Below are 26,434 nucleotides of genomic sequence, written 5' to 3'. Positions count from 1 at the left end.
ATATTTGTGTTTAGCAAAGGCTTCTATACAAGTAGATAAATGAGTACCAGTGAAATTGGAAAAATCATCAATCAAAGCACGGAGGAAAGTTAGGAGAAATTCCCTAAAGATGTTAATGATAAGGCGTTGAAATGTGGCCAGCGCGTTGCACAACCCAAACTTCAGGGCATCAGATTGTAGAAGTATGTGCCCCATTGGGTGACAAAGGTTGTCTTAGCCCCGTCATGTAGGTGGGGCTAAATCCGGTGGACACTACTCGGGTGTAGCCAAAGCCAACCATATTTTTCAATCAAGCTTATGGTGGCCCACAATGTTCAAATATTGCAAGAAGGAGATTGTATTGTGCTGTGACACGTGCCAAAGGTGTGGCCCAAAGCCCACTAAACAATCTCATCTTCCTCTACACATTTCTCTCACATGGGGAATTTATTTTGTTGGGCCAATTGAACCCATTTCCCATACACACAGGTACAGGTACATTCTAGTGGCCACACATTATGCAACAAAGTGGGGAGGCTCAAGCCACAAAAGATTGCACTGCCCATGCAGTGGCTCAGTTTTTAAACGAGCATATCTTCACCAGGTTTGGATGTCCCCTTGAAATCACCAGCAAGACGACATAGGATCTCACTTTGTCAATGAAATTATCTCCACATTTTTAGGCAACTACCAAATCTTCCATAAAAAATCATGTTCCTACTACCCCAAGCCAACGGACAAGCCGAGAGCACTAACAAAGTTATGTGCCAGCTTTTAAAGAAGATGTGCCACCACCAACCAAACAAATGGTTGTGCCAGCTTTTAAAGAAGATGTGCCAGCACCAACCAAACAAATGGTCAGAGTCTCTCCTCGGCACCCTCTGGGCATACCGCACTGCGTGTAAAGCCACAACTCAACACAACCCTTTTTCAATTGCCTTTTGTCTTGAAGGAAATCTCTCCTTTTAAATTTAAAAGTGGATCACTCCGGGTGGGTTCCTCTCCACTCCCTCAACCCATGGCCATGCACACTACCACCAACATCCTCCGTCTCTTAGTTTTGGAGGAGACAAGAGCAAGATCCTCTCAAGCACTGTAGGTGGAAAAAAATAGAAGAAAAGCATGGCATGATAGTCACTTGCGCTAGCCCCACTTTGGAATAGGTAATCTAGTACTGGTGTACTAGGCACGGTACCTCAAAAGGGCAAAAAAGTTAGTACCCACATGGGAAGGCCTATTCCTCGTTCAAAAAATCTTGGATCACGGAGCTATTCAAGTCACCATCATGGATGGTCAAGGTCTTGTCCATTAGTCAATGGATCCTAGATCAAACAATACCACCAGCTTGACTCTCCAATACCGATTTAAACCTATTCTTCACCTCCTGACTTGCCCACCCAATAACAATTTCTTCGGGCAAGTCCTACCGTGTCGTTCTCTTTTTTTATCCTCCTCTTTGGTGTTCACTTATTCCCACACACGTACACCCCAAAACAACCAAAAAAGGCCCTCTTGGTCAAGCCTTGGTTTTTTAGCTACGTTCACAATTTTCTTTTCATTGGGTATGTTTTATTTCTTTAAATATTTATTTCAATCTTGACAAAGGGCCATCACCATGAACTTTGGTTTTTTGTTTAACATCTACTTACCTAGATTCCCCCAAAGGGGTGTTCACACCCGATTAAGCAAAAGGAACCCACACCAAGGCTTCACACGTCATAAAAAGCCATCACCTTTCACATATGCTTTCAAAAGAAAAACATCTCTCCAATTGAAATGATGTTTGCCACACATAAATCCAAGCGACTTATGTACATTGCCAAAAAACTTTGTGAGCATAGAAAATAAATCCCTCACATGCTAAAGTGCAACCATAGACAAAGAAGAAGAGGAGTGGTAAACAAATGTCCCTACCACTATAGCTATATATTTTTTAAATTGATTAGGTGATACATTAAACAAAAATTGGTCAGTTAATGTCCTTACTACTATCTATATATTTTTTAAATTAATTAGCTATACATTGCCAAAAAACTTTGTGAGCATAGAAAATAAATCCCTCACTTGCTAAAGTGCAACCACAGACAAAGAAGCAGAGGAGTGGTAACCAATGTCCCTACCACTATAGCTATATGCTTACTATGTGCTTATTGAACACTTTTACTAAGTTTAATATGCCTATAACTTCTATGTATGAAAGGGGAAGAAAAGTGAAACATGAGTATGTGATTCCAAATTTAATGATGCTAATTCATCCTAATTTATCTTGTTTAATATTTATATGGCTCCAATCAATATGGAGAACTTACAAGGTCTAGGCATAGTGGTCATCTTCTACATGAAGATGAATGGGAAGAATTTAGATGATACTCGGAGTTAGTGAGTGCATGTTTCAAGGCAAAGGGTTAATTGGAAAGTAGCAAAGAATTGGCTCAATGCTATATGGCAGATTAATGAGGTCATTTTAGTAGCATAGTGGAGCAACTTATCTAGATAACAACATGTATCATTGCCTTTTAAATTTCATTATATAGCAATTGATGTTCACAAAAATACAAAAGCCTTCTATGTGTATTAATCAAGTTTTTGGCATATATTTTTATTTTTTACAAGAAAATTCAAGCTTTTTGTTTATGAAGTGGATTAATCTAGGGTCACACTTTTGCACTTTTTAAAATATGAATATAGATATATACCACATAAGACCATTGGGACATGGTCTTTAACCATGTATGATCATTTCAAATAGGTATCTCTAGCCACTTTTAAACAAACATTAACAATGAACCTTGACAACACTCAAGTTACAACAAAGCACTACAACAAGATTTACAAAATAAGCTTCATGTTTAAACTAGTCATTCTACAATCTAGATTTGGCATTAGATATGTAAACAAATTTGTCTTATCATGATTTATAAACATAAAAGAACAAATTTGTCTTATGATGATTTGTAAACATAAAAGACTATAGATCGAAAACCAATGCTGTGGCTTTAGAGTGACCAAAAAGTTGTAATGGTAGGGTAGTCATGGATCTAGTGGTATACAAGCATGGATGTATATGATCATTATATGAGCGTAAGGATTAAAAGCTAGAACCTATGGAGATAAGCATTTGCGTACAACATCACCAAAAGTGCCCTTTGAAAGTATGTAAGGAAAGCTAGAGAGAGAGAGAGAGAGAGAGAGAGAGAGAGAGAGAGAGAGAGAGAGAGAGGGAGGGGGGTGCCCTATGGAGAGGGGTGCCCTTTTGTATGTTTGAAAGGAAAGCTATCATATATATATATATATATATATATATATATATACGAAAAGAGAAAGGTGGCTACGATCTGTAATGAAGAAATGTTTGCATGTTGCTAGTGGAAGTTAATGGGATAGACGGCGGACCCGTTGGGGTAGAAGAGGCCATAGTGCTGCTCGGGGCCGGCTGGTTTGAGGTTCTCGTCGAAGATCTCGAAGATGTAGGCCTCGATAGGGGCGGTGGGGTTGGCAGGGGTTCCAATCGATGATCCGAGCACGTGCCTCACTAGGTTCCCATTGTAGGCCCGCGCATTCTCCGCTGTAGCGGCTGTGCACTCTCGCCCACCACTGCATGTGTAACTATTACTCGCTAATGCAGCAGAAGACGCGGGCCGTGAAGACGATGATCTCTTCTTTTTAAGATTATGGTGGTAATTAGCGTTAATGGAGTCACGTGCCATTGTTGATGTCGGTGATGGTGGTGGTGATGACGACGACGACGACGACGACGGTGGTGAGGAGGTTGTTGATGATGTTAATGGCGGTGATGATCCCTTGTAATTAGCACTAAGCATCATGCCATCCACCATCTCATGTGGCACTGACCCACTCGACCCCGGCCCGGACGGCCAGCCTGACTCGCCCACTATCACCCGGGGGTGATTATAACGAGATCGGCTAGCTTCTTCATCCACTCCATAGAGTTGTTGCTTTCCTTTCAGCCCTAATAACGCTGACCCCAACGCTGCATACACAGCATCTAACTGAAGATCAAACAAATTCGTGTAATTTAGCTTTGTGTTGGGATCTTGCACAGGCACCTTGGACTCGAAGAGTGCAAACTCCAATGAGACATTGGGATCCTGCACATAAGCAAAATAAGGGAAAATATTCACCATGAAGAAGGACCCAGTTTGCTGCAGGAAGTCCAGAAGCGGTTCTAAAACAGATAGAAGCCCCCCTTGAAAAGCTGCAGATGAAGGGGGGAAGCTCTTCCCAAGTATATTTAAGGCATGGGAGGTAGAAACCTTAATGCCGCTTAAGTCTAAGTGGAGGATTTGTGATGCTGTTAATGCAGTGTAGATATTAAGCATGGCTGGTAGTAATAAGGCAGGGTCTTGGGATGAATCAAGAAGCCATTCATTGCCTACTATGACTGCTGAGATGCTGGAAGAAGGGTATGGAGCCACGTTCTGAGTGACCCAATTGATGGCTTCCACTACATTTGCTGCTATTTTGGGGACCTCCTCATTTGGGACACCGATCATCAGTTCTATTCCTGAGTTTGCAAAAGCTTGCATGACCTCTTGCTTTGCTTCATATACTCTCACCCTGGAGATGCCTTTGGAACGCAGTAATGCGACCGTTCGCTTGGGAGATAGCAAATTGTTCCCATTCACTCCATAGTCCACACCAATCTTGCCCAATCCTGCCACACAGAAACAACACATTACACCCTTGTTTTGAAAATGATTAGGAGGGCTCCATTGTTAAAGGCCTATATTTGAGCAACTTTAACAAATTAAAAAAAACAAACAAACACATGCATAGTCTGATGAACTTCCCCTTAGATCACAGCATATTGAAGGCTCTGAAGCAAGTTTTAATAAGTTGAACTTAGTTTGCGATTACCTAAAGCAGGTGCACACAAGTTTGTTGACACCAATGCAATCATGATGATGAAGTGTTGCCGTTTCGCTTGTTGTAGATTGCACACCATCTTGTGTGTGTGTGTGTGTGTGTGTGAGAGAGAGAGAGAGAGAGAGAGAGAGGGAGGGGAGGGGGGGGGGAGAGGGGGAGAGAGAGAGACGGTATCACATTCAAGACAAGTGAAAATTTATAGTACATGCAAAAGATGGCCCTCACAATTTAGACCACTTGCTTAATAAGCATAACCCTCACTTTCAAAACAATAAACATTTAAGTATTTGTGGTTGGATACGTGGAGATCCCCCATTCCCCACCTTCAAATGCAATGATGAAACATTTCCAACCTCACTTTAAAACATTACAACTTTAATTGTACCAGAACTAAAGTTGGATATGTGGATATCCCACATTCTCCACCTTCAAATGCAATGATGAAGCATTTCCAACCCCACTTTAGGACATTACAACTTTAGTTACATATACCACAACTACACCGACCATGCACAAATTTGAATATAGATTCTTTGTTTTATTGGTGGAAGTTTTCAAATACCTTGTAACACCTTCTTAAAGCCCCATTCTCTATGATTGGCAAAAAGTTTCCTCCTCCGACCATGAATTAATAATGAAACTACATGAAATTAAATGACTTATGAGATTACATGAAATGTGTTGAATATTTCTATAGAAATGGCTTGGAAAAATTTTGGTCAAAAACCCAAGGCACTAAGATACTTAATTATACATGCTTGCAACATGAAACACAAGGTATTGAAGAACGAATCTAACAACATTTTTAAAACCTTTTTAAACTTACTGTCAACTTATGTCATTATGGTTGTCCACTTTGTAACTGCTTCAAATTACACTCTTACAACAATAAACACAGTGCATTGAAGAAAGGTATTGAAGAACGAATCTAACAACATTTTTAAAACCTTTTTACATATGTTGTCAACTTTTTCCCATCTGGATTTTTTCTTCTTTAGAAAGGAGAATTCTATTAAGTATGGATACACCATACAAAATCACGGCTAGACCATATCCTAAAATGTAGGGTGATCTCAACCAATATGGGGCACAAAGAGGCCAAGAGAGTCCTATGGGGGTGGATGAGAAAAATATCCCTTGATCCCACTCCCTCATGAAGACAATGTGGTTTGCTTGCATGAATATGGATGTCCCTGTATACAAGCCCGTGTAGCCCCATGAGGGTGAGAGTAATATTTCTCCATATAGTACAAATACACTATACAAATTCAAATATGAGTATCATATACCTTAATTTCCTCCATGCATCTAGCCCTCCAAATTTGTCAAGCTCTGATGTTGGCAATGAGCTCCCAAGTAGTATCAATCGTCTACAAAGGTGTTTTATACTCTGTAATATGAGTAATATCTAATAGCATGCAGTGTTAGGCCACACCTCTACTTATCACTATGAAAATTTCTAGATCCTTGCTGCCCTTAAAAAATATTTATGGACTAGACTGAGTAAGCCAAACAATAGTACCCCCAGTAACATAAATGGTATATCTCCTCAATCTGCACATAAGTTGAGCTATAGTGCCCCAAATCCTTTGAGTGCACCCCTACACCCACATATGATATGTTACATTGTCTCAGAAGCTACCATGCATCTAGGGTAGGTGGGGTCTAATCCAAAAACAACCCTCCACTAATGATTAATGGGGAGGCCTCCATGTAAGAATAACCAAAAGAAGTGGGAGATCCTCTTGTATCCTCCTAAATGAGTGCAAAAGTCTGTTTGCCAACATCTCTTTTGAATCAATCGGGTTATGGAATACCTCTCCCAGTGAGGCCTAAGTGCAAGAGTTCTCTAAATCTATCCAAGTTAGAGGATCATGGATAGATTTTCATGGTATCAGAGCCTAGTTCATGCTAAGGGCTAAGCAGCAAGCAAGAGAAGAATATGAAGCGGTACAAGGGTAAGAGCTTCATCTACTCTTCCCCCTTTGTGTTGGCAAGTACACCCTTGTCGGGAGCTCTTTGGGAGGCATTGGCAAACAAACTCTGATGATTGAGGAGCTTTCTTCGTAGGAGAAGAGTTATAGGGCAACTGTGAGCTATATGGCAACCATATCACCCATTGTGGACAACATTTTTTAGGCCGAAAATATGTTTCCAGTGCGTTTGGACCTCTGTTTTTCAGTTCGCAGGCGTTCATGGCCACTGCGAGTAAGTTTCGATTCTCTGCAAAACTCTGTTTTTGAAACTACAAGAAGGGCGATTGATTACACTGGGTGTACACCATTATTGGGCACATATACAGGATGCCAAGTCACCTAAGGATGCATGGGATACCTTTGTGAAGCTATATGAAACCAACACCAAGGCACGAAAGATTCAGTTGGAGAATGAGCTTCATACTGTGGAGAACAAAAATATGTATGTGAATGATTATGCCTTAAAGATCAAGGGCATTGTGGAGTCCCTTGCATCAATTGGGTGTTTTTGTTGTTGATGATGATGATAAGGTGGAAGTGTGTCTACATGGTCTCGGGTGACAATACAAGGCGTTTAAGACATCTATTCAAACTCGAGAAAACATTCCCAACTTCATAGATTTGGTGTCACTGTTGATCATTAAAGATAAGAATTTGGGTGAGGATCAACAGTCTTCACAAAACAAAAATAGTTCAAAGCCAACAGGCGTTCTACACAAGTGCAGGTAGAGGATGAGGTAGAGGTTGTGGACATGGCCAAGGTGGTGTCCGAACAGGTAATCATAATTATGGTCAGCAACAACAACAGTCCCAATATTCGCAACATTAATACACAAGTGGAAGAGGCCAGTTTAGAGGCAGGGGGAGCCAACAAGTCGTGGTAATGGGCAAAGGCAGCATGATGATACACGAGGCTATTTTTACTGTGGTAAGCCTAGATATGTGCAGGAAGATTGCTATAAAAAGTAGAGTGACATGCAAAATGAAAAAGTGCAGTAAAATAACTATGCATCCTCTAGCAGAAATAATGAGAATAATGAGAGGTTGTTTGTTATGCAACATGTGGTTAATGCTGTGTCTTGAAATGATAAAACAACATGTAAGAATGACGTATGGTATGTTGATTCAGGTGCTTTGAACCATATGACAAGTCATGGTGAGTGGTTCAAGGAAATGAAGAGTCTTGAAAGACTAGGTTTTGTTGAAATAGGGGATGACACTACTCATCTGATTGCCCATGTTGGAGATGTGCCATTATCTATGCAGGATGGTAAGGTGAAGTACCTTGCAGATGTACTTCATGTTCCAAACATTACAAAGAATTTGGTTTCTGTTGGCCAGATGATTGAGCAGGGTTTGCAGGTCCAGTTTAACCCTGATGGCTATTATGTAGAAGACTTTTAAGATAAGTGCACATTGGTTACAAAAGGCAACAGAGTGGGAAGAATGTTTACATTGAATGTAAATATGCCTGAAGTGAATGCTGCAATGTTTGCAAATGGTTCAGGAGTTGTTGCAAATATAGACATTTGGCATTTGGGAATTGAGGTCATTCACACACCTGAGAGTATTTGGCTGTCACACAGAGATAGTATGTATTGGATATATTGTCCAAGTATGGGATGGCTGATTGTAAGTCAATCTCGGTGCCATTAGATAAAAATGGCAAGCTTAGTGTGCGGATGTAGGTTATGTGTTGGAGGATCCCACTATGTACAGGAAGATTGTGGGGAGTTTGATCTATGTCACAATCAGTAGGCCAGATTTGAGTTACATTTTGGCTTAGAGAGCCAGTTTATGCAAGTTTCATGCAAACCACATCTTGACAGTGTGCAACGCACACTTTGGTATTTAAGGGCCACTATTGATTATGCATTATTTTATGCAGAAGGTGTACCATTGGAGCTATATGGGTACACAGATGCAGATTGGGCAGGTAGCATTCTCATACAGGAGATCTTACAATGGATTTATATTTTCATTAGGGAGTGCTGCTGCTGTGACATGGAGCAACAAGAAGCAGCCCACAGTTGCCTTGTCGAGTACAAAGGAGCTATGGTGGTAGCGTGTGAGGTAGCTTGGTTACACAAGCTACTTGTTGATTTAGGGTTGCATGTGGAGAGAAAGGTTATCATATATTGTGACAATCTTAGCAGTATACAGTTGGCTAGGAACCGAGTTTTCCATGCGCAGACGAAACACATTGAGGTACATTACCACTTCATCACAGAGAGTCTTAGGAGGCAACATCGACTTGGCCTACATCAACACACAGGATCAGGTCACTAACATCTTCACGAAGCCCTGGGAGCTAAGAAGCTCCACAGATTTTGAGATATGCTTGGAGTTCATGAGCTGGAATTGAGCTTAGGGGGAGTGTTGAGATGTCAAGCTCAACATGAGCTAACACTCACGAAGAGCGATGAGGTGCCTACATGACCTATAAGGTTCCTCCTCAGCCCCTAAGAGATGTATAAGTTCTCCTCTCACTCCCCTATAATCATCCCCTATTTTAGAATACAAGAAAACATTGTTTTCCTTTGTTTTTGGCCTAGACAGAGAAAATATTCTAGAGAGAGATAATACAGTTTTGAGATATTTTTAGATATGAAGTTATCCTTTAAATTTAAGATGAATTCCCCTAAAGTAGAAGTTTAAAAAGAGTTTTCCAATATGCATTAGAAATTAATTGAATTTGTGCATTTGACACCTTAGCCTAAGGGTACCCATTTTCAAAAAATTATGGATTAAGGTTCAAACAGTGTTCTAAAGGGCCAATGGGGTTAATCCAAGTGTTTGAATAAGAAAAATGCAATAATAAAATAAAATCCACCAAAAATTAGTAAATTCTCACATAAGATGAAGAGTTGACTACTACTAGGATTTATTAGTAAAAAAATGGAATTTTGAACCTCAGGAGGGTGAGTGGAGCTCATAAAGGAGACACCTAGAATCTCATCATTTTTCCCAATTTTTAATTCAAAAAAATGAGATATTTCGTCTCTCCTCTCTCCTCTTTCAAACTGGATAAGAAAAGTGGGCCTAACTGGTCCAAAACTTGTCCAAATTGGATCAAACGAAAGCTCGAAGCCTCTAGATCCCAGTTGGACTTGGTTGGTGGCCTCCCTCACATATAAATAGAACCCCATTCCTTTGTATTATCATCTTAGTATATTTACATGCTAGTGTAATTTTCAAGTTAGTGTAATTCCATTATCCCTCTACCTTGCCTCTCCATTGTGAAACTTTGGAGCTTCACTAATCCTCTTTTTCTCTTGGAGATTACCATCTTCTTCTTGGTGTTCAAGCTTCTTCTTTTAGGGCTACACATCTCCCTAAAGAATCAAGCCAAAAACCAAGGGTAAACCTAAAACAATGGTGTTTTACTCTCTTCTTGGATGGTAATCTTCTTTTCCCAACCTCTCTACATGCTTGGGAAGCATTCTAATCCATGGTTTCTTCTTAAAACCATGCCCTTATTGATTTATGTTATTTAAAAAAATTAATGTTAATCTCTTATGCTTAAATTATTATTTTTGATTTGTAATCTCTCTTTTTTTGTAAGAATACTCACTTTTATGGTTAAATCCTTCTTGGAAGGATAAGCTTGATTCTAATCTCAGCAAGCTAGAGATGGAGATTAAACATTTTTATCATTTTTAATCTACTTGAAATGAGGTTAATTTATTTAAGCTTGTTTTTATGTTAAGAAATTTCATATTTATTCATTTTAAGATGAAAGAGAGCTTATGCTAACATTCTTATAATTATTTTCATAAGGAATTTATATTTGGGTATTTTTTTTAATAAGCAAGATGCTTAGATGTAATTATGCTTAGGTTTATTCATAAAGAATTTTTATAGTAAAAGAGGAAGTCTCACCATATTTTTATGTAATTATATTTATGCATAAATTTGATATGCAAAAAGAGGAATTTTCATCATATTCTATGCATAAACATTTTAATGCTAAAAGAAGGATTTTTGTTACATTTTTGAATATACATTCATAGTATATGCACGCATAAATATCTAGATGTCAAAAGAGGAATTTTCACAATATTCTATGCATAAACATTTTAAATATTAAAAGAGGAATTTTTGTTATATTTTAGATTGGTATATTCATGGTATTTATATACATGGATATTTTTATTGTCGAAAGAGGAATTTTCATCGTATCTTTAAATAGGAATACACATAATTAATTTTGGTATCAAAAAGAGAAATTTCATCATATTTCTATGTAGATAGTTATGGCATGTTGATGCCTAGGTTCAAAAGGAGAAAAGAATATTTAAGAATATTTCTATGTGAATATTTTAATAACATGATGTATGCATATTTATTCATTAGGGAAAATTTGGACTCACTTTTGGGTCTTTTAAGCTCTTTGAGATTCTAGGGAATATTCCATAAGGACGAGGGTGAGGCTTCTATTATGGAACTTTTGAGGTTACTTTTTGGTGGAGAGGCCATAACTTGAGCATAAAAACTCCAAATTTGTCGGAGGTTGGTGCATTAGAATCATCTCATCAAGATCTGTCCAATGATATGCTACATGATATAGTTTTGAGGTACTATGGATAGAGTTATCCACGATCCCCCTTTTTGTATAGAATGATGACTTGGCATTTCTTAGAGGGCCCAAAAATGAGTCCACATTTTTCCTAATGAAAGGATCATTTAAAAAAAGAAATATCCTTGTTAAGTTCCATTATTCACGAGTAGAATTATTTATAGTTCTATTATATCCAAGCAATAATGAATTTTCATATTATTGGATGTTTACCCTTACGATTAGAAATCACAGTTATTTTATGAGATAAATGGATAAATATCTTTAGGAAATGAATCTAGGAATAAATTCAAGTAATTCTATGCTAGACCATGACCACGGGAGGAAGGTGGGTAAGAAGGATGCTTTCCCATCTCTCGAATCGTAAATTAAGAAAGACTTGTGACTATTCCCATTTCTTCAGTACAAAGAAGGGATAACGGTCTGATTTAGAGAATTTTTCCTAATACCCAAAATAGTCTAGAAATAAGTCATCGAAGGACGTCTCTTGCGTTAAAGCTTTCCAAGGTCTTGACCAACCTCAGTACGGTTAAAAATGGTGCACTTCTAGTACGATGGGCGAGGGTCGACAAAGCAGTCCCTGAGTGAAGTGCTACGACACCTAAGGAGGCTTCTAGAGGGTTCTGACCAAGCGATGCACGGGCTCGTGACGATTTCTAGGATACCCATGCGTATGTCGAGGGAGATCTTCATGGATTGGCAAGAAATTATTTAAGTGGACTAGAAACTATGAAATTGGATCTTGTTGGTTGACTAGCTGGTCTTCAACGGAGAGTTTGGATGACACTTGATTGTAAAACAATGGAACTAGAATACTGAGGATTATGATGGAAACACTGTGGTTTTATTGTAAATTCTATCTTGAAAATAATTGAATCTGATAAAAAGACAATTTCATATTGGGTGCGTAAGTGGTGTGTCTATTTTATATTTTTGCATGAGTGCTGGTGGCTAGGGGGCCTGGGAACTCTTTTCCCTAGTACCCAAGACACAACATAGCCAAACTTTTATAAAGAGGGATCCCACCAATATAGTGGTTGGGTGGTTGGTGGCTAAATGGGCCGGTTGGGGTTAGGTTGGATCGATGGATTCCTACAATAAATTTCAGTTATGTTCAAGTTACGATAGTTAAAGTAAGTCACAGGGAAATTCTTGTTCTATGGGAAAGAATCAACGGTTGTGCCTCACTTCAGGGGGAAAAAAAGCGATGATCTCTATGAACCAAGTGCAAGTCCCTCCCTTGATTTGGCCATGTGACCCGCGGGTTCGGTTGGAATACAAAGGATAGTTAAGGCTCTTGACCCCGTGAGATAAATTCTCATTAGCAGATTTTCCTAGAGGATTTGCGTGCTCTCTGGGCGAGGAAAGTTTTTCCCGTCTCGGTTTTGGAGGAACCGCCGGACTAGTTCCTTGCCCGGACATTCATGGGCGAGGCCTCAAATGGGAAGCTCTGCCCTGCTCAAGAGGTTGCTACTTCCGATGCTGGCACTCCAGAGTTCAATGCGCAGAGAGGGCAGGGGTCTCACATGACCGCTCGACATTAACATCACTGGCAGGTTTGGTGGTGGCACCGACATATCTTCGCGGGCGAGAGATTTTGCAGCTGGACTACACCGACTAGTCCACACCTATCGACTCCACTTAGCGTGTTCACATTATGGACCGCTTGTATATACTCTATTATGTGTGTTAGTCACTTTATTTTCATGGTAGACCTTTTTTGTTGTGTGAAGTAGAAGAAGAGTTTTCAACCTCTCACCTTGTGTGTTCTCTTCTCGGGTTTGTGTGAGTCACTATGTGTGTGCTTGAAGGAGCTCAAGCTCTCTTCTCTCCTGCATCTTTTCATTAGCTACATCAATCCTATTTCTCCTCTCTCCTGATGCAAACTAGATCAAAAAGGGAGCCGAACTGATCCAAATCTTGTCCAAATTGAGTCAAAACTGAAGCTCTAAGCCTCTAGAACCTACTTGGACTCGGTTAGTGGCCTCCCTCACCTATAAATAGACCCTCATTCCTTTGTATTTTCATCTTTGAGTAATTACATGCCAGTATTATCTTTATTTTAGTGTAATTCTATTATCCCTTTATTTTGCCTCTTCTTTTGAGAGCTTTGGAGCTTCTCTATTCTCCATCCTCTCTTGAATATTACCCTCCCCCTCTTGGTGGCTAAGGACTTGCTTGTGGGCTTCACTTCTATTCATAGAATCAAGCCAAAATCAAAGGTAAGCTCTAATTTAATGGTTTTTTCTATCCTTCTCAATGATTTTCTTCTTCTCAAACCCTCTAAAGCTTGAGAAGCTTTCAAAGGAATGGTTTTCTCTTGAAATCAAGTTTTTCAATGATTCATAATGTTTAATTAGATTAATGCTAGTCTTTATGCTTAATTATAATATTTTCTTTAAGAAAATCTCTCTTTTGAAAAGATTGATCATCTTTATGATTAGATCCTTGTTAGAAGGATGATTCTCAATGATAATCTCTTTATTTTAATCAAAACTCTAGGCTTGATAAGCTAGAGAAAGAGATTATATATTTTCATGATTTTTAATCTAGTAAAAATGATGGTTAATTCTTTTTAGCTTGATTATGAGTAAGAAAAATCATATTAACTCATTTTGTGGGTCTCTACTATCTATCTATATATCCACCCCACATCCACACATACACAATAATGAAACTATTGAATGTAGAACATTAAAGGCAAGAGACAAAATTGGTTAAAAAACTCATAAATCTCTTAAGAACTATTATATTTTCTAATGCTAAAAGTGGGCACACTGAGTTATTACAAATGTAAATATGCAATCAAAATAGCACATAAATTTATGCATAAATATTTTTAGCACAATAAAATCACACAAAAAAAAAAGAATAAAGATTTCAAAGAATATATTTAGAAAGAACAAAAAATATTTAAGAACCTTTATAGTTTTGAGTGACAAAAGTGAGAAAACTTACTTCACTTAGCTACAATTAGAAAAAGAATATGTTTAGTTGAATTCCCTTCCATGGAAAAGCATTCAAAATAGGCATTAGCACATTTTTTAAGACTTACATTATAAGTTATTAAACAAATTTGTCTATACGTTTGCAATATGGCTTAGTAATTGACAACAAAACATTTTTTCATTTTTGGTTGGTGTGAAGAAGATTTAATCCAATAATGATGTGTATTTGTTTCAAAGAAGAGCTCAATATTTATGAATTCTCAACATAGGTAGGTATTAACTAAAGCACAAGGTAATGTAGCAAGTGTTTCTTATGATGTGTAAAGAAGAGTCAATGACAATGATGTGTTTTTTTGTTAATCTCATTATTTATTAATTCTTAACATATGTAGGTATTAACTATAGCACAATGTAATGTAGGTATTAACTAAAGCACAATGTAATGTAACAAGTGTTTCTTATGATAATTTTTTGTAAAAGACACACAACGTGTGTGGTGGATATTTCAAGCTTTTTATAATACATTAAATTAAAATTGTATGATTGCACATGGTGTGCAAGACGTATAAAAACATCAAAAGTCTTGAAAAAATAATTACACATGGTGTGCAAGTCTTATGAAAACATCAAAATCGTAGAGAATATCAATATTATTTTCAACTTCTCTTTTGCTAAAGGGGTATGTTTGATACGAATAATTTATGCTCTTTTCCATCTACAAGTTTCACATTTCTATTTATAAACAACTTATGATGGTCAAACTACTTAATGTTATAAATTTTATTAATAAGACTTGGAACACACAAACACTCTCTTATTTGACTTATAGAACTATGTAAGTAGTATTGAAGGTAATGATCTAGTAATGAGAAAATAACAAGTACACAATTTTTACTTTTCACAATAGTGACACCCTTTTATGAATTCTTGAAGGTAAATTCAAGCATGATCTCTATAAAGATAATTAATTATATTTTAATTTATAATCTACACTACTAAAAAGAAAATGGAGCACTACCACATGACCATATGGTATGCCGTTCTTCCATTATATTATGGTATGCCATGTGACCCTATGGTTTGCCTTTGTTCCTTTCTTATGGTATGAGAAATTTAGCTTTTAGATAAAGTACTAATCAATATTTTCATATTAGATACATTTGAATGAGCTTGGAGAAAAATTGGAAGGTTTTGGGGAGGGGAATGTTATAGAAAGTGATTTTTAAGGAGGTTACCTCCTTTAGGTTCTATGATGCCTTAAGAAGTGCTACCCATAGGGCGGATCCACAAATCTAGCCTACAGAGAGAATATTTTGTTTTCTTTACATTTACATACAATTATTCATTCCATTCTTAAGTGTGATGCCAAGTAAGGACCACCAAAAGCCATGATACTTCATTTAACGAGAGGAGATTGAGATCTATAGCTAGCCTCTTGCAAAATAATGTTTATGTTACTTGCCCCATCATGCAAGTTTCGCATGCATTTGACAATGTTCTAGAAGTATTGGTAGGTGATCCATAATCCCACTTCTCTTCATTTCAAGATTGCAATATTAGATTCCCAATAATTAGTACCATATCTTACTTATGCCCACATATGCTTAGGTGCATGTTTTTTGCCATGGTTTCTCTTCCAAAGGCATTGTTGTGCTTAAAGAAAAATAAATATTACATAGCATTTTAGATATATTGATATTAGTAATTATAACATAATATAGAATGCAATTTTATATCATATATTATACATTAGTATCAATACTACTATGAAGTATGAAGCATGAAGTATGAAGTATAAAGTATGAAGTATGAAGTATATTACATAAGACAAATACATTTCTCAATAACCCTTCCTTAAAAACTTTATTTGGGTAGTACATTAAACCATGTGCTACAAGAAGGTGCAGCTTTACCACAACGAAATTAAAGATATGGCTATTTTTATTATAGAAAAAGTAGCATCATTATAGGGTTTAAAAAAAGAAGCAAAATTAGATGCACATCTCTCTCTCTCACGCTCTTTCTCTATGCAAGTCTCTTTAGGCTCACCAGCATATCTCTCTCTCCTTACCCTAGGTCCTTTAGGCTCCCCAACCTTGAAGTCATCCAGAGGCATATGGTGTAGGTGCCTTGATCACAAGTACCAACAAATGCTCAGCCTCATCTAGAAATGCAACTGAATGCTCACCTTAGGCAACACTTCTCAGTAAAGAACCACATAAGAGAAGGTTTATGAATCTTGTGTGTGAAGGTGTGGATATAAGAAAATGCTTGTGAACCTTGTGAAGGCATGGACGCTAGCATGCTATAGAGAAACACACACAATGCACGCAAGCTTTACATGTTCATGAACATGCGAGCCATTTTTCGTGCGATAAGATAGGGGGTGAGTGCTAAATGATCTAAATCAAATATTCAATACGGCTCATTGTGATTCGATGCCTCTTTGATGCCATCCATTATAGTGAAGGGTAGCAGTTTAGGTTTTAGGGTTTAGGGTTAGGGTTTAGCACATCCTCTCGACCATAATAACCTTAGACTCTTAGAGAGTTTATAATGCCACCAACGATAGCCACCTTGATGGTGGAGACCTAGACTTGACAAAATTGATCAAGCTCAAGTTTAAGAGTGTCCTCAAATGCATCAAATTGGTAGTTATTACAACAATCATTTCTTGTAAGGCACTCTCTCCTAATGCCAAAGTCGTGAGAAGAACCACATAAGTTCATAATATAGTTTTCTAGCAAAATATTAAGATGTCTCTAAGATATCTAAAGACTATTGCACCAAATTCAAGCATATCTTGTGGAAATGTGGAAGCTTACAATACACCCCCAAGTAATTCAAGCATATCTTGTGGAAATGTGGAAGCTTACAATACACCCCCAAGTAAGACTTACATGTGTTGAATGCGAAAGACATTTATGAAACCACCCACTATTTGCATATCCTTGGCCGAGTGAGGGAATCACATTGTATCTCTTCTACACTTTATGGTTTCATAAGTTCATTGTAATCCAAAGTGGATCAAATAAGGATACATCCCGCATCTCTACAACTCCTCATCATCAATTGGATCTAGTGCTAGAGCAAGAAATTCTTGGTGGCAGACTTCACACGCAACATGTAGCAACTTAGGATCTTAAAAAATATTATTCAAATAATTATTAACAATCTATATAACTAATTTATTATTTCTTGATATGACATTGGTTTTTGCACTCAAGTTTAGCTCCGAAAATCTTAATTTTTGCCAATGAATCCAGTTGCCTTGAAGTTGTACTAAGTGAAATCAAGACTTGAAATCTCTTATTAAAAGGGATTGAGCTACAACTTTATTGCCACAAAGTTATGTTTATGTCAACTATAATTTCTAAACAAGGTTGAAATTATTTACCCTTTTTCTCATATATATTTTGCAATCATTGTTGTGCAAATTGTGCAAACTCTTTTAGAAAACAAGCTTTGCTCTTTTGTGAAACAAGTTTAACATTCTTCACTCTTTTGCTTACATGATTTGGGTATATATTTTACAATCATTGGTGTGTGTGTGACCCAAATTCCAATTCACCCCACAACCTTAAAAGTTGCTCAAATATATAGTTAGAATTCCTAATAGAAATGCTTGAGTAATGGGATTTCAAAGTGAGTGCTCAACATGTAAGTTCATTGTCACATGCTATAGCTATGTAACATTGCACTATCCTCCATTTTCAACATTGAAGTTGTCATCCTCCACTTTCAAAACTGAAAGTGCTCATCTAAATGGGGGGATGGCATGTTCCTCTATGATTATTATTTTAAGGGGAGACTTGTGCCACCTCCCCATTTTACCTTGTGTATGGTCTTTTGTTTCACTCACTCACATATACATGTCGGTGTGGTTCTGGACCACGTAGTTGGCTCCTTAAGAGCACGACTAATGCAACTCTACCCAATGAAATAAGTCAACAATGACATGTTGAGCTACCCATCTGCATAATCTAGAGGAGTTAATCATGTCTGTGTGCAGGTTAGTTCCTAGGCCTATCATGATTCTGCCTAGGATTTCTCATCCGGCTAGGGATGCACTTAACATGGAATGATGCAGAATAGATAGCACAATGCAAAGGAGAGAAACCCCAACAACATTCTTCTGTATTATCTTTAACAGATACAAAGTAGTACAATGGTAAAATCTTGACTCCTCCCTTTAGTACTCAACTATGCTCTATTCCTTATCCTCTAATCCACATATCTGACTAATTCCCACTTTGCTGCTTGCATCCATATGGGTAGTACTCGTATTTCAAGAAATCATTACAAGTTTGTTAAAAAACAAGAAGGCTTGGTTTGTTACACAATGGGTCAGTCTGGACGGCGATCTACGCAGTAGTCAAACATGCTAATTGGTCGCCAACACCTTGCGATCACGGTGGACATTGCGCTAGTAGCAAAGCCCATAGTTGTTATTGTAGAAACAATTTACATCCGGATATTCCTAGCTCTGGATCCTGCTGTCAGACCCTTATGTCTTGTCCCATCCGCCCTCTTCTTCTGCTTCTGTAATGATGCCCCCTGAAAGAAATTGGATTGGGTGATCCTAGTCATATCTTGGCTTTTGGCCCTTTTCATGATGTTGACCCATGCATGCCCCACTCCTATTCTTTTGTCCTCCCAACGGAATTGTACATCTATGGGATGCACGTGCGAATACCTTTCCTTAGCCCTTTTCATTGTGTCCACAGAAGGCATGGGGCTCTATTTGCTCTAGGGTAATGGTGTCATCTTCAAAAACTGTTTGCTCTGGCTCTCTTATCCTTCTTCTCCCACCCCAACTCCATTTCCACCCATAGGGTGGTATGCTTGTTTGTTGTGACTTTGGAACTCCCCTTCCTCTTTCTTCTAGATGACTCCATTTTCCCAAGGGGCACTAGCAGTATTTCTCTTTGAGTGAGTTGTTACCTCCTCACTCAGATCTGTGAGTCAGGCCTTTTTCCTTGTCCGTCTATTTTTCTTCCTGAGACCTGCTCTAGCTAGGACCTGCTACCTTAGTCACTTCCAACTAGTTCATGAATTTTGCAATTTTGTCCCAGTTGGAAGGCCTCACCGCCTTTTGTGCCATCTGGATTAGATTTTGCATGCACTTCAGTGCCATTTCCTTCCATATGCATATGCTTTTCTAGCACATTTTCTCTTGCACCTTTTTTTGCATGTCCTCCTTTGCCCTTTTTTCTCTTTTAGCCTAGCTTTGGAAGTCCTCTAGTATTTTTTATTTTGATAGTATTTCCTCCACATCTGCCTTATTCATGGTCTCCATTTGATCTGCCTTCTTTCTGAGGTCAGCATTAGCTGTCGTCAGGGTGGCATTCAGCTCACTGATGGTCATTTTCCTTCCTTTGCCTCTTGTTACCCTTACAGGTGTGGCTTCCTCTACTTCGTTTTTCAGGGTTTTTATTATCTTTCCATCCTATCTTTGTTGTTCTTTGAATTCCTCTATGATCTCCTCCAATTCTTCAATATGGACCCTGAGTGTGGCCTCATCATTTTCTTTTTCCTCTAGCTTCTTTGTAGCTGACCCGCATGCTCTTTAAGTTCATCGTTGACGATGGGATCCACATTGATGATCCTTTCCATAAGACAATCTCTTTCCCCTTGGGTGAAAGCATGATAAGGTGGTACACTTTCTACCAGTTGCATTGGTTGCTATACCGCACTTGAAGACAAAGAATATTAGTGGATTTAATATCATAAGATGTATTTAGCAATTTATATAGTGCCTTTTAGATATAATAAATGTGAAACAAGATTAAATAACCATGTTTTAATTATCTAACTCTACACAAAAGTGTTTCACAACCAATTGTAAACCATTGTCTAGGATACAAGTTTTCAGTCCACCTTATCATGCTTTCACCCCCTTCCCTTTAGATTGTGCGGCTGGCTTCTTTCCATCTCTCTTCAAAGTAATGAATCTTCTTTTCCAAACATCAATCTCTTACCTCATCTGCTCATTTTCCGTTTGCAACTCTTCTTCTCAGCTGGTCCCTCCTCCGCTCTGCCTACCAACTCCTTTTCCCACTTGGCTGGTGCTACTGTTTCCAAGGCCTTTTGTTGGCTGCAGGCCTCTTGTTTGGCTCGAATTCGGGTTTTTGGACCCCCCGTCCGAATCTCCCCCTTTTGACTGGTGTACGGAGCCAACTATTTATAGTAGGAAGTGTGGGAGATTGCATTGAAATTGTTAATTTTGTAAGATACTCTCTCCACACCTCCTTAAGGTCATCTATTACATGACCTTCCCACTATTCCATCTTTTCAGCATCAAGCTCATATATTTCAGAAAACTCCTCTGCATCTAGCATTGCCATCTTGGCTTCTACTTTTACTAGCTCCACCTGGTCTTTGTCAACCATCGTGTCCTAAACCTCTTTAATGATTTTGAGGTACTTTTCCCAGAACAGACTGACTTGTTCCTTAGTCTTTGCTTGGTTTTCTCTAGCCCTATCCAAATCTTCCTGCATTTGTGTGGACACTTTTTCCTTTCTTGCCATTTCCTTCATATTCTCCATTTCAGTTTTTATCTCTTTGTTGGCGTACTAGAGTTCCTGGATCTCTTTTTATAATGCATCCATCCGACCAACCTCCATTCTTCTTCTGTGCAGCTCCTCTTAGAGGGGTTCTTGCTGCTGACTCATCACCACTTGGAGGGAAGCATCCTTTTCCTTGATGACCACGTGTACCTTTGTCATCTCCTTCAACCCATGAGTCATACAACATTGAAGGTAAGTTAAGGGCTCCTTTTACCCACTCCGTGTCAATGGATTCTGGAAAGCTTGCATGATTAGTTGTAGAGATATCTAACTGTGCAAGTTGTGTATCTAGCTACAAGCTTGCCATAGTGGTACCCTCTTTCCACAGTGCTCCAGTCTCTTTGTGATAAAATTGACTTGCCAATATCGGCCAAGTCCTCTTTGAGGTACCAACCGCTTGCTACCTCCATTGCTCTACTGGCCCCCTCCTTGGAAATTCTCCCCTTCTTGTTACCCGTCTTTTTCTTATAGCCAATTTAAAAATTATTTTCTTCAAAAACCCAAACAATGCCTGGTCCTGAGTCTTCTTACCTTTGAGGGTTCTACTCTTGTTTGAAACAAGAGTGCCCACCAATCTTTTAGAAGAGGGAAGGTCAAAAACTAATGAATTATGAGTAAAATTCACTGTTTTGGCACTTGGGAGAGACATGGTAACAGTGCAAAACACTATTGAGTTTCAACAAAGAGGAAGGCTTCTATTTATAAGAAAAAGTGAGCTTCTAACCAAGCCAACTGATTCTAGAATTTTCCAGATCAGTTTGGTCAATTTTGACCATTTTTGGGTCAATTTAATCCACTTTTTGGATCTAGTTGAAACAAGAGAGAGGAGAGATAAAAATATCTCATTAGGTTTTTTGTTAATATTCTCAAATGACTTCTCTTCTCAACCCCTCTCAAGATTGAGAAGTTTTCTAATTCGTTGTTTTAAATTAAAATCTAGCTTTCCCTAAGAATTTAATGTTATGTAATCAAGAAAAAGTTAATCTTTATGCTTAATTATGTATATCTCTCTCTCAAAAAGAATAGTCAATCCTATGGCTAATTCTTTAGCAAAAGAATGCTTCTCATTGATAAATTCTTATTTCAAAACCAAACTCTAAGCTTGTTAAGCTAGAGAATAAGAAAATGGTATTTTTATGCTTTTATGTTAACAAAATAATGGTTAATTCTTTTAGATTATTTATAAGTAGTTAAAAACTACTTTAATTGATTCTAAATGAGAAAGAGATAATCCTATCAATTTGGGAAAGGAGGAATAATGGAAATAGCTTAATCTAGTAGAATAATCATAATTAAGTTTATGATTATGGTCATTTAAATTCATAGTTTAGATTTAAGCATAAGAATAGATTTTCTATCATATTTGTATTACAATGTTTTATTCTTTTAATAAAATTAAAAATTATCAGTAATAGCAGCAAAGCTATGGAAAAATTTTCAGAAAATAATACATATCTTATTTTTATGCATAATGCTAAAAGAGGACTTCCTACCATATTTTAGGATTGGACATCCTATGCAAAAAGAATGATTTTCATCATATTCATGTGAAATAAACTTTTAGTATTTATGCATAAATATTTTATTAAAAGAAAAGATAAATTTTTGGTAAATTTATTTTTATGCGAAAAGAGGAACTCCCATGATAATTGAGATCCAAGTAATTAAATAGTAAAAGAGAAATTTTTGGCATATTTAAAATAGTAGATATTTTTATTTAATTTAAAAAAGAAAAATTTTAGATCAATTTATTTTATGCATAAGAAATTTTTAAATGACAAAAGAGGTATTCTCATGAAATTTGGAATTCAATCATTTAAATGTAAAAAATAGACATTTTTGATATATTCAAAATAATGCATATTTTTATTTAATTTAAAAAAGAGAAATTTTTCATATATTCAAAATGATGGATATTTTCGTTTAATTTAAAAAAGATGAATTTTTGATAAATTTATTTTATGCATAAGAAATTTTTAAATGATAAAGGAGGAATTCGCATGACATTTGGAATTCAATTATTTAAATGCAAAAAGAGAAATTTTAAGCATATTCATAAAAAATGATATTTGTATTTAATTTAAAAGAAGAATTTTTATGGTATTTTAAGTAGAGAAAGGTTTAATTTAAATTTTGGTGACAAAAGAGAAATTTTCACCATAATTCCACCTAAAAACTTAGGGTTGATAATTAAATTGGTAGAAAGAATATTCTTAGATATTTTCGGTGGATAAATCACCAAATTGATATTTACCCAAAATTAGATTAATGGAAGAAGATTATTTTTATAAAAACCCGATATTCTTATATAGAACCAATTCTTAATCTATTATGGTTAGGAAGGAATGAAATTCATAAAGTTGGAATTTTCCTTATGGGTAGAAGTTCAGTAGATTTTTATCTGAAGAAAATCCTTAAGAATTAAAGTTACAAGTAAACTGAATATTAACCCATAAGACACTTGTATTGGTGAAATCTTGAATCCTGTGCCTTTGTACATACACATGATTCCCACAACTGTGTAATCCCTAAGAAAGAGTGCTTAACAGTGAGACTTTTGGCCCCAACCACAAATCATTTGCAAGCATTACACTCACACGTACATGAATTCCCATGAAAACCAAAAGCATCTGAGTGCATAGTATTAAATGCATCTTTTAAAAACATCAATTTTATGTGGTCCACACAATGTAATATGTGTTCCGACCTTTCAACTTTCATACAAACCATAGCTTGAACTTCTCAAAGGACCTTTCCCCAATTTGGAAGGTGTCTCTTAACATGTGGGTGTCTTTAAACTTCGAAAAATACTTTGTCTAAAAAAGCCAAGAATCCAATAAAATACTTACAATAATAGCTTTAAAAGACAAACAAAATCATTAAAAATACCACACAAATTTATTCACATGTATGAATTGCATAAAGATAACTATCCATATATATAAAGCATACGAAGACACATATAGCTATATACCACAGACCGTGTTATATAGCAGAGATAGAGTAAGTTAGATATATTTTTGAATATTTGTGCACTAATTATATAGAACATACAGAGTAAGATTAAAATATTAATAACTATATAGCATAGCAAATACATATGCATGCTATATTTCTGATGTGTAGTTCGTAGCACACATAAGTGTATGTAAATGTGCTATTTTGTTTATTATTGTGATATATAGCAGAGGGACATTTGTGGAATAACTATATAGAACACACATAGTTGTATAGCAGAGACATAGCTATACAGCATAGACAAGGTAGCATAGACAAGGTATTATTAAATATTAATAGCTATATAGCACATGCATATGCATGCTATATTTTTAATGTGTATTTCATAGCACTTATTGCTGTGTTATTAATATATACAGCTCTGCTATATAGCATAGACAATGCCATATATCATAGACTAAGTTATTATACTATTAATATATACAATTGTGCAATATAGCACAGATAATGCCATATAGCACAGACTAAGTTACTATGCTATTAATATATACAGTTGTGCTATATAGCACAAATAATTCCATATAGCACAAATTGAGTTATTAGCTCATTGGTAGTACTTATAACACTTGTATATTCAGAGTCAATATGCTATATAGCTAGTTTGTTTATTGTATAGCCCAGAGATCTTGATCAAAATAGCTATATATAGGAGACTATCTCTAGTATATATCACAAGGACATATACAACATAAAGCTTGTGCAATGAAGCAAATTGCATGCTATATGTATTATGTGTAGTTCATAGCACATATTAGCAAAATGTTTTGTGCTATATAGCACAAAGAGATGCACCAATATAGCTATTCCTCAATGTTTGTGCACTAGCTATGTAGCACTAACAATGCTATATATGAGAGATAGAGCTAGATAGCATAAGAAGAGCTTGTGATAGCTCATAGGCAATAACATGTGGTATGTATAGTATTGTGTGTGCAATGAGTAACATTGAAGATATGGTATGAGATATGTTTATACCTGAGATTTATCAAGTAAGTGCCGGATGATCAATGTATTGCTTGTATCCAAGTTGTTGCCCCGCGATAGATGTCTTTCTTATTTGGAGACACCTTGGTGTGCTCTGTCTAGAATCTAATAACTATCTCCTTCACTTCATGAGATAAAGCGCCATAAGTGGACTTTGTTTTACATAAGTCCAACACCAACATGCTTGAAGATGTAGCATCACTCTCAACTCTGCCCAAAGTAGAATAAAGATTCCTTGGATGAATATTAAGAAGTCTTGCAGCTTGAGAAAGACTAAGTTCTCTCCCATGGGTCTCATTAATGTGAGACCCGTGCCCCCTCCGTGCACTAGAATCCAGGAATCTAGCAACAACGGAAGTAGCAACTCACGCGTGGGGTAGGGTTTCCCACTCGGAGCCTCGCCCACGAATGTCCGTACAAGAGACTAATCCCTTGGTTCTTCAAAAACCGAACCTGGAAAAAACTTCCCTTGCGCAGAAAGCATAGGCGATTCCTCTAGGAGAATTATTCTAACGTAGTCAAAGGCCTTAACTTCCCTTTTTCATTTTGACCGAACCCGTGGATCACATGGCCAGATCAAGGGAAGAACTTGCACTTGGATCATAGAGATCAACGCTTTTTTCCTCGTCAAAGAGGCACAACCCGTTGATTCTTTTCCATAGAACAAGGATTATCTGTGATTTACTTCAACTATCGTAACTTGAATAGAATTGAATTTTAATTATAGGGATCCATTAGTCCAGTCTAACCCCATCTAGTCCCATGGGGTAGCCAACCACCCAACCACTATATTGATAGGATCCATTATGAAAATTTGATTATGATTTGTCCCGTGTACCAAGGAAAAGAGTTCCCATGCCCCCTAGCCGGCACTCATGCAAAATACAATTTAGACACACCACTTATGCACCCAATATGAAATTGCCTTTTACAGATACAGCTATCTTTAAAAGAAAACTTGAAATAAAACCATAGTATTACTGATCATAATTCTCTAAAATATCTAGATCCAATTTCCAACTTTTCCACTTTCCAATCAAAAAATCCAATTTCAATCATTCCTTCCTCGGTGTACCTATGGCACATTGGCAACCAGAACGCTCACCCTCTACTCACTTAGGGGCCTTTTCGATAGTTCCTAGCCCATAGTACCCAGGAATATAATCAAGTATTCCATTCATCCCTTCCTCAGCGTACCTATGGCATCATTGGCAACCAGAACGCTCACCACCTGCTCACTCAGGAGCCTTTTCGATAGTTCCTAGCCCATAGTACCTAGGAATATAATCACATAAAAATCATATGGACTCTCAGTTGAAGATCACTAAGATCAACCAACAAGATCCATGTAAAAGAGCCATGAACTTATCCGTTGAAGACTAGTAAGGTCAATCAATCAGATCCATGCCCGTGTTCAAAAAATAGCTCTAACTCATTTTCTTCCCTGACGCATGCGTGGGTATCTTCAGGGTGACCTAGAGCTTGAGCACCATA

General features: G+C 37.1%; 1 protein-coding gene across 2 annotated transcripts; it reads right to left on the bottom strand.

Annotated features, from left to right (window-relative positions):
* Nucleotides 1-2,870: 2,870 nt before the first annotated feature.
* On the bottom strand, nt 2,871-5,083 carry LOC147628346 (glucan endo-1,3-beta-glucosidase-like). Of its 2 annotated transcripts, XM_086814159.1 has the most exons (3): nt 4,858-4,995; nt 4,122-4,654; nt 2,871-3,989 (listed from the first exon to the last, which is right to left on the bottom strand). In XM_086814159.1, the coding sequence occupies exons 1-3, from the start codon at nt 4,943-4,945 to the stop codon at nt 3,342-3,344; spliced, it is 1,269 nt and encodes a 422-aa protein (XP_086670285.1). In that variant the 5' UTR covers nt 4,946-4,995; the 3' UTR covers nt 2,871-3,341. The 2 variants fall into 2 exon arrangements, with proteins under 2 accessions (XP_086670285.1, XP_086670284.1); XM_086814158.1 differs by having other exon boundaries at nt 2,871-4,654; nt 4,858-5,083.
* Between the last annotated feature and the right edge of the window lie 21,351 nt (nt 5,084-26,434).

The sequence above is a fragment of the Cibotium barometz genome, chromosome 19 (assembly GCF_041138505.1).
Source record: "Cibotium barometz isolate CiBa-2024 chromosome 19, ASM4113850v1, whole genome shotgun sequence".
Classification (NCBI taxonomy): domain Eukaryota; kingdom Viridiplantae; phylum Streptophyta; class Polypodiopsida; order Cyatheales; family Cibotiaceae; genus Cibotium; species Cibotium barometz.
This window is presented reverse-complemented; position numbering and strand designations above follow the sequence as displayed.

What these genes read in the sequence shown, in the direction of transcription:
- LOC147628346 (XM_086814158.1), bottom strand. Translation starts at nt 4,945, where the DNA reads ATGGTGTGCAATCTACAACAAGCGAAACGGCAACACTTCATCATCATG. An exon ending in CTTGTGTGCACCTGCTTTAG is followed by an intron (nt 4,655 to 4,857) that starts GTAATCGCAAAC and finishes TCTGTGTGGCAG; the next exon opens with GATTGGGCAAGATTGGTGTG.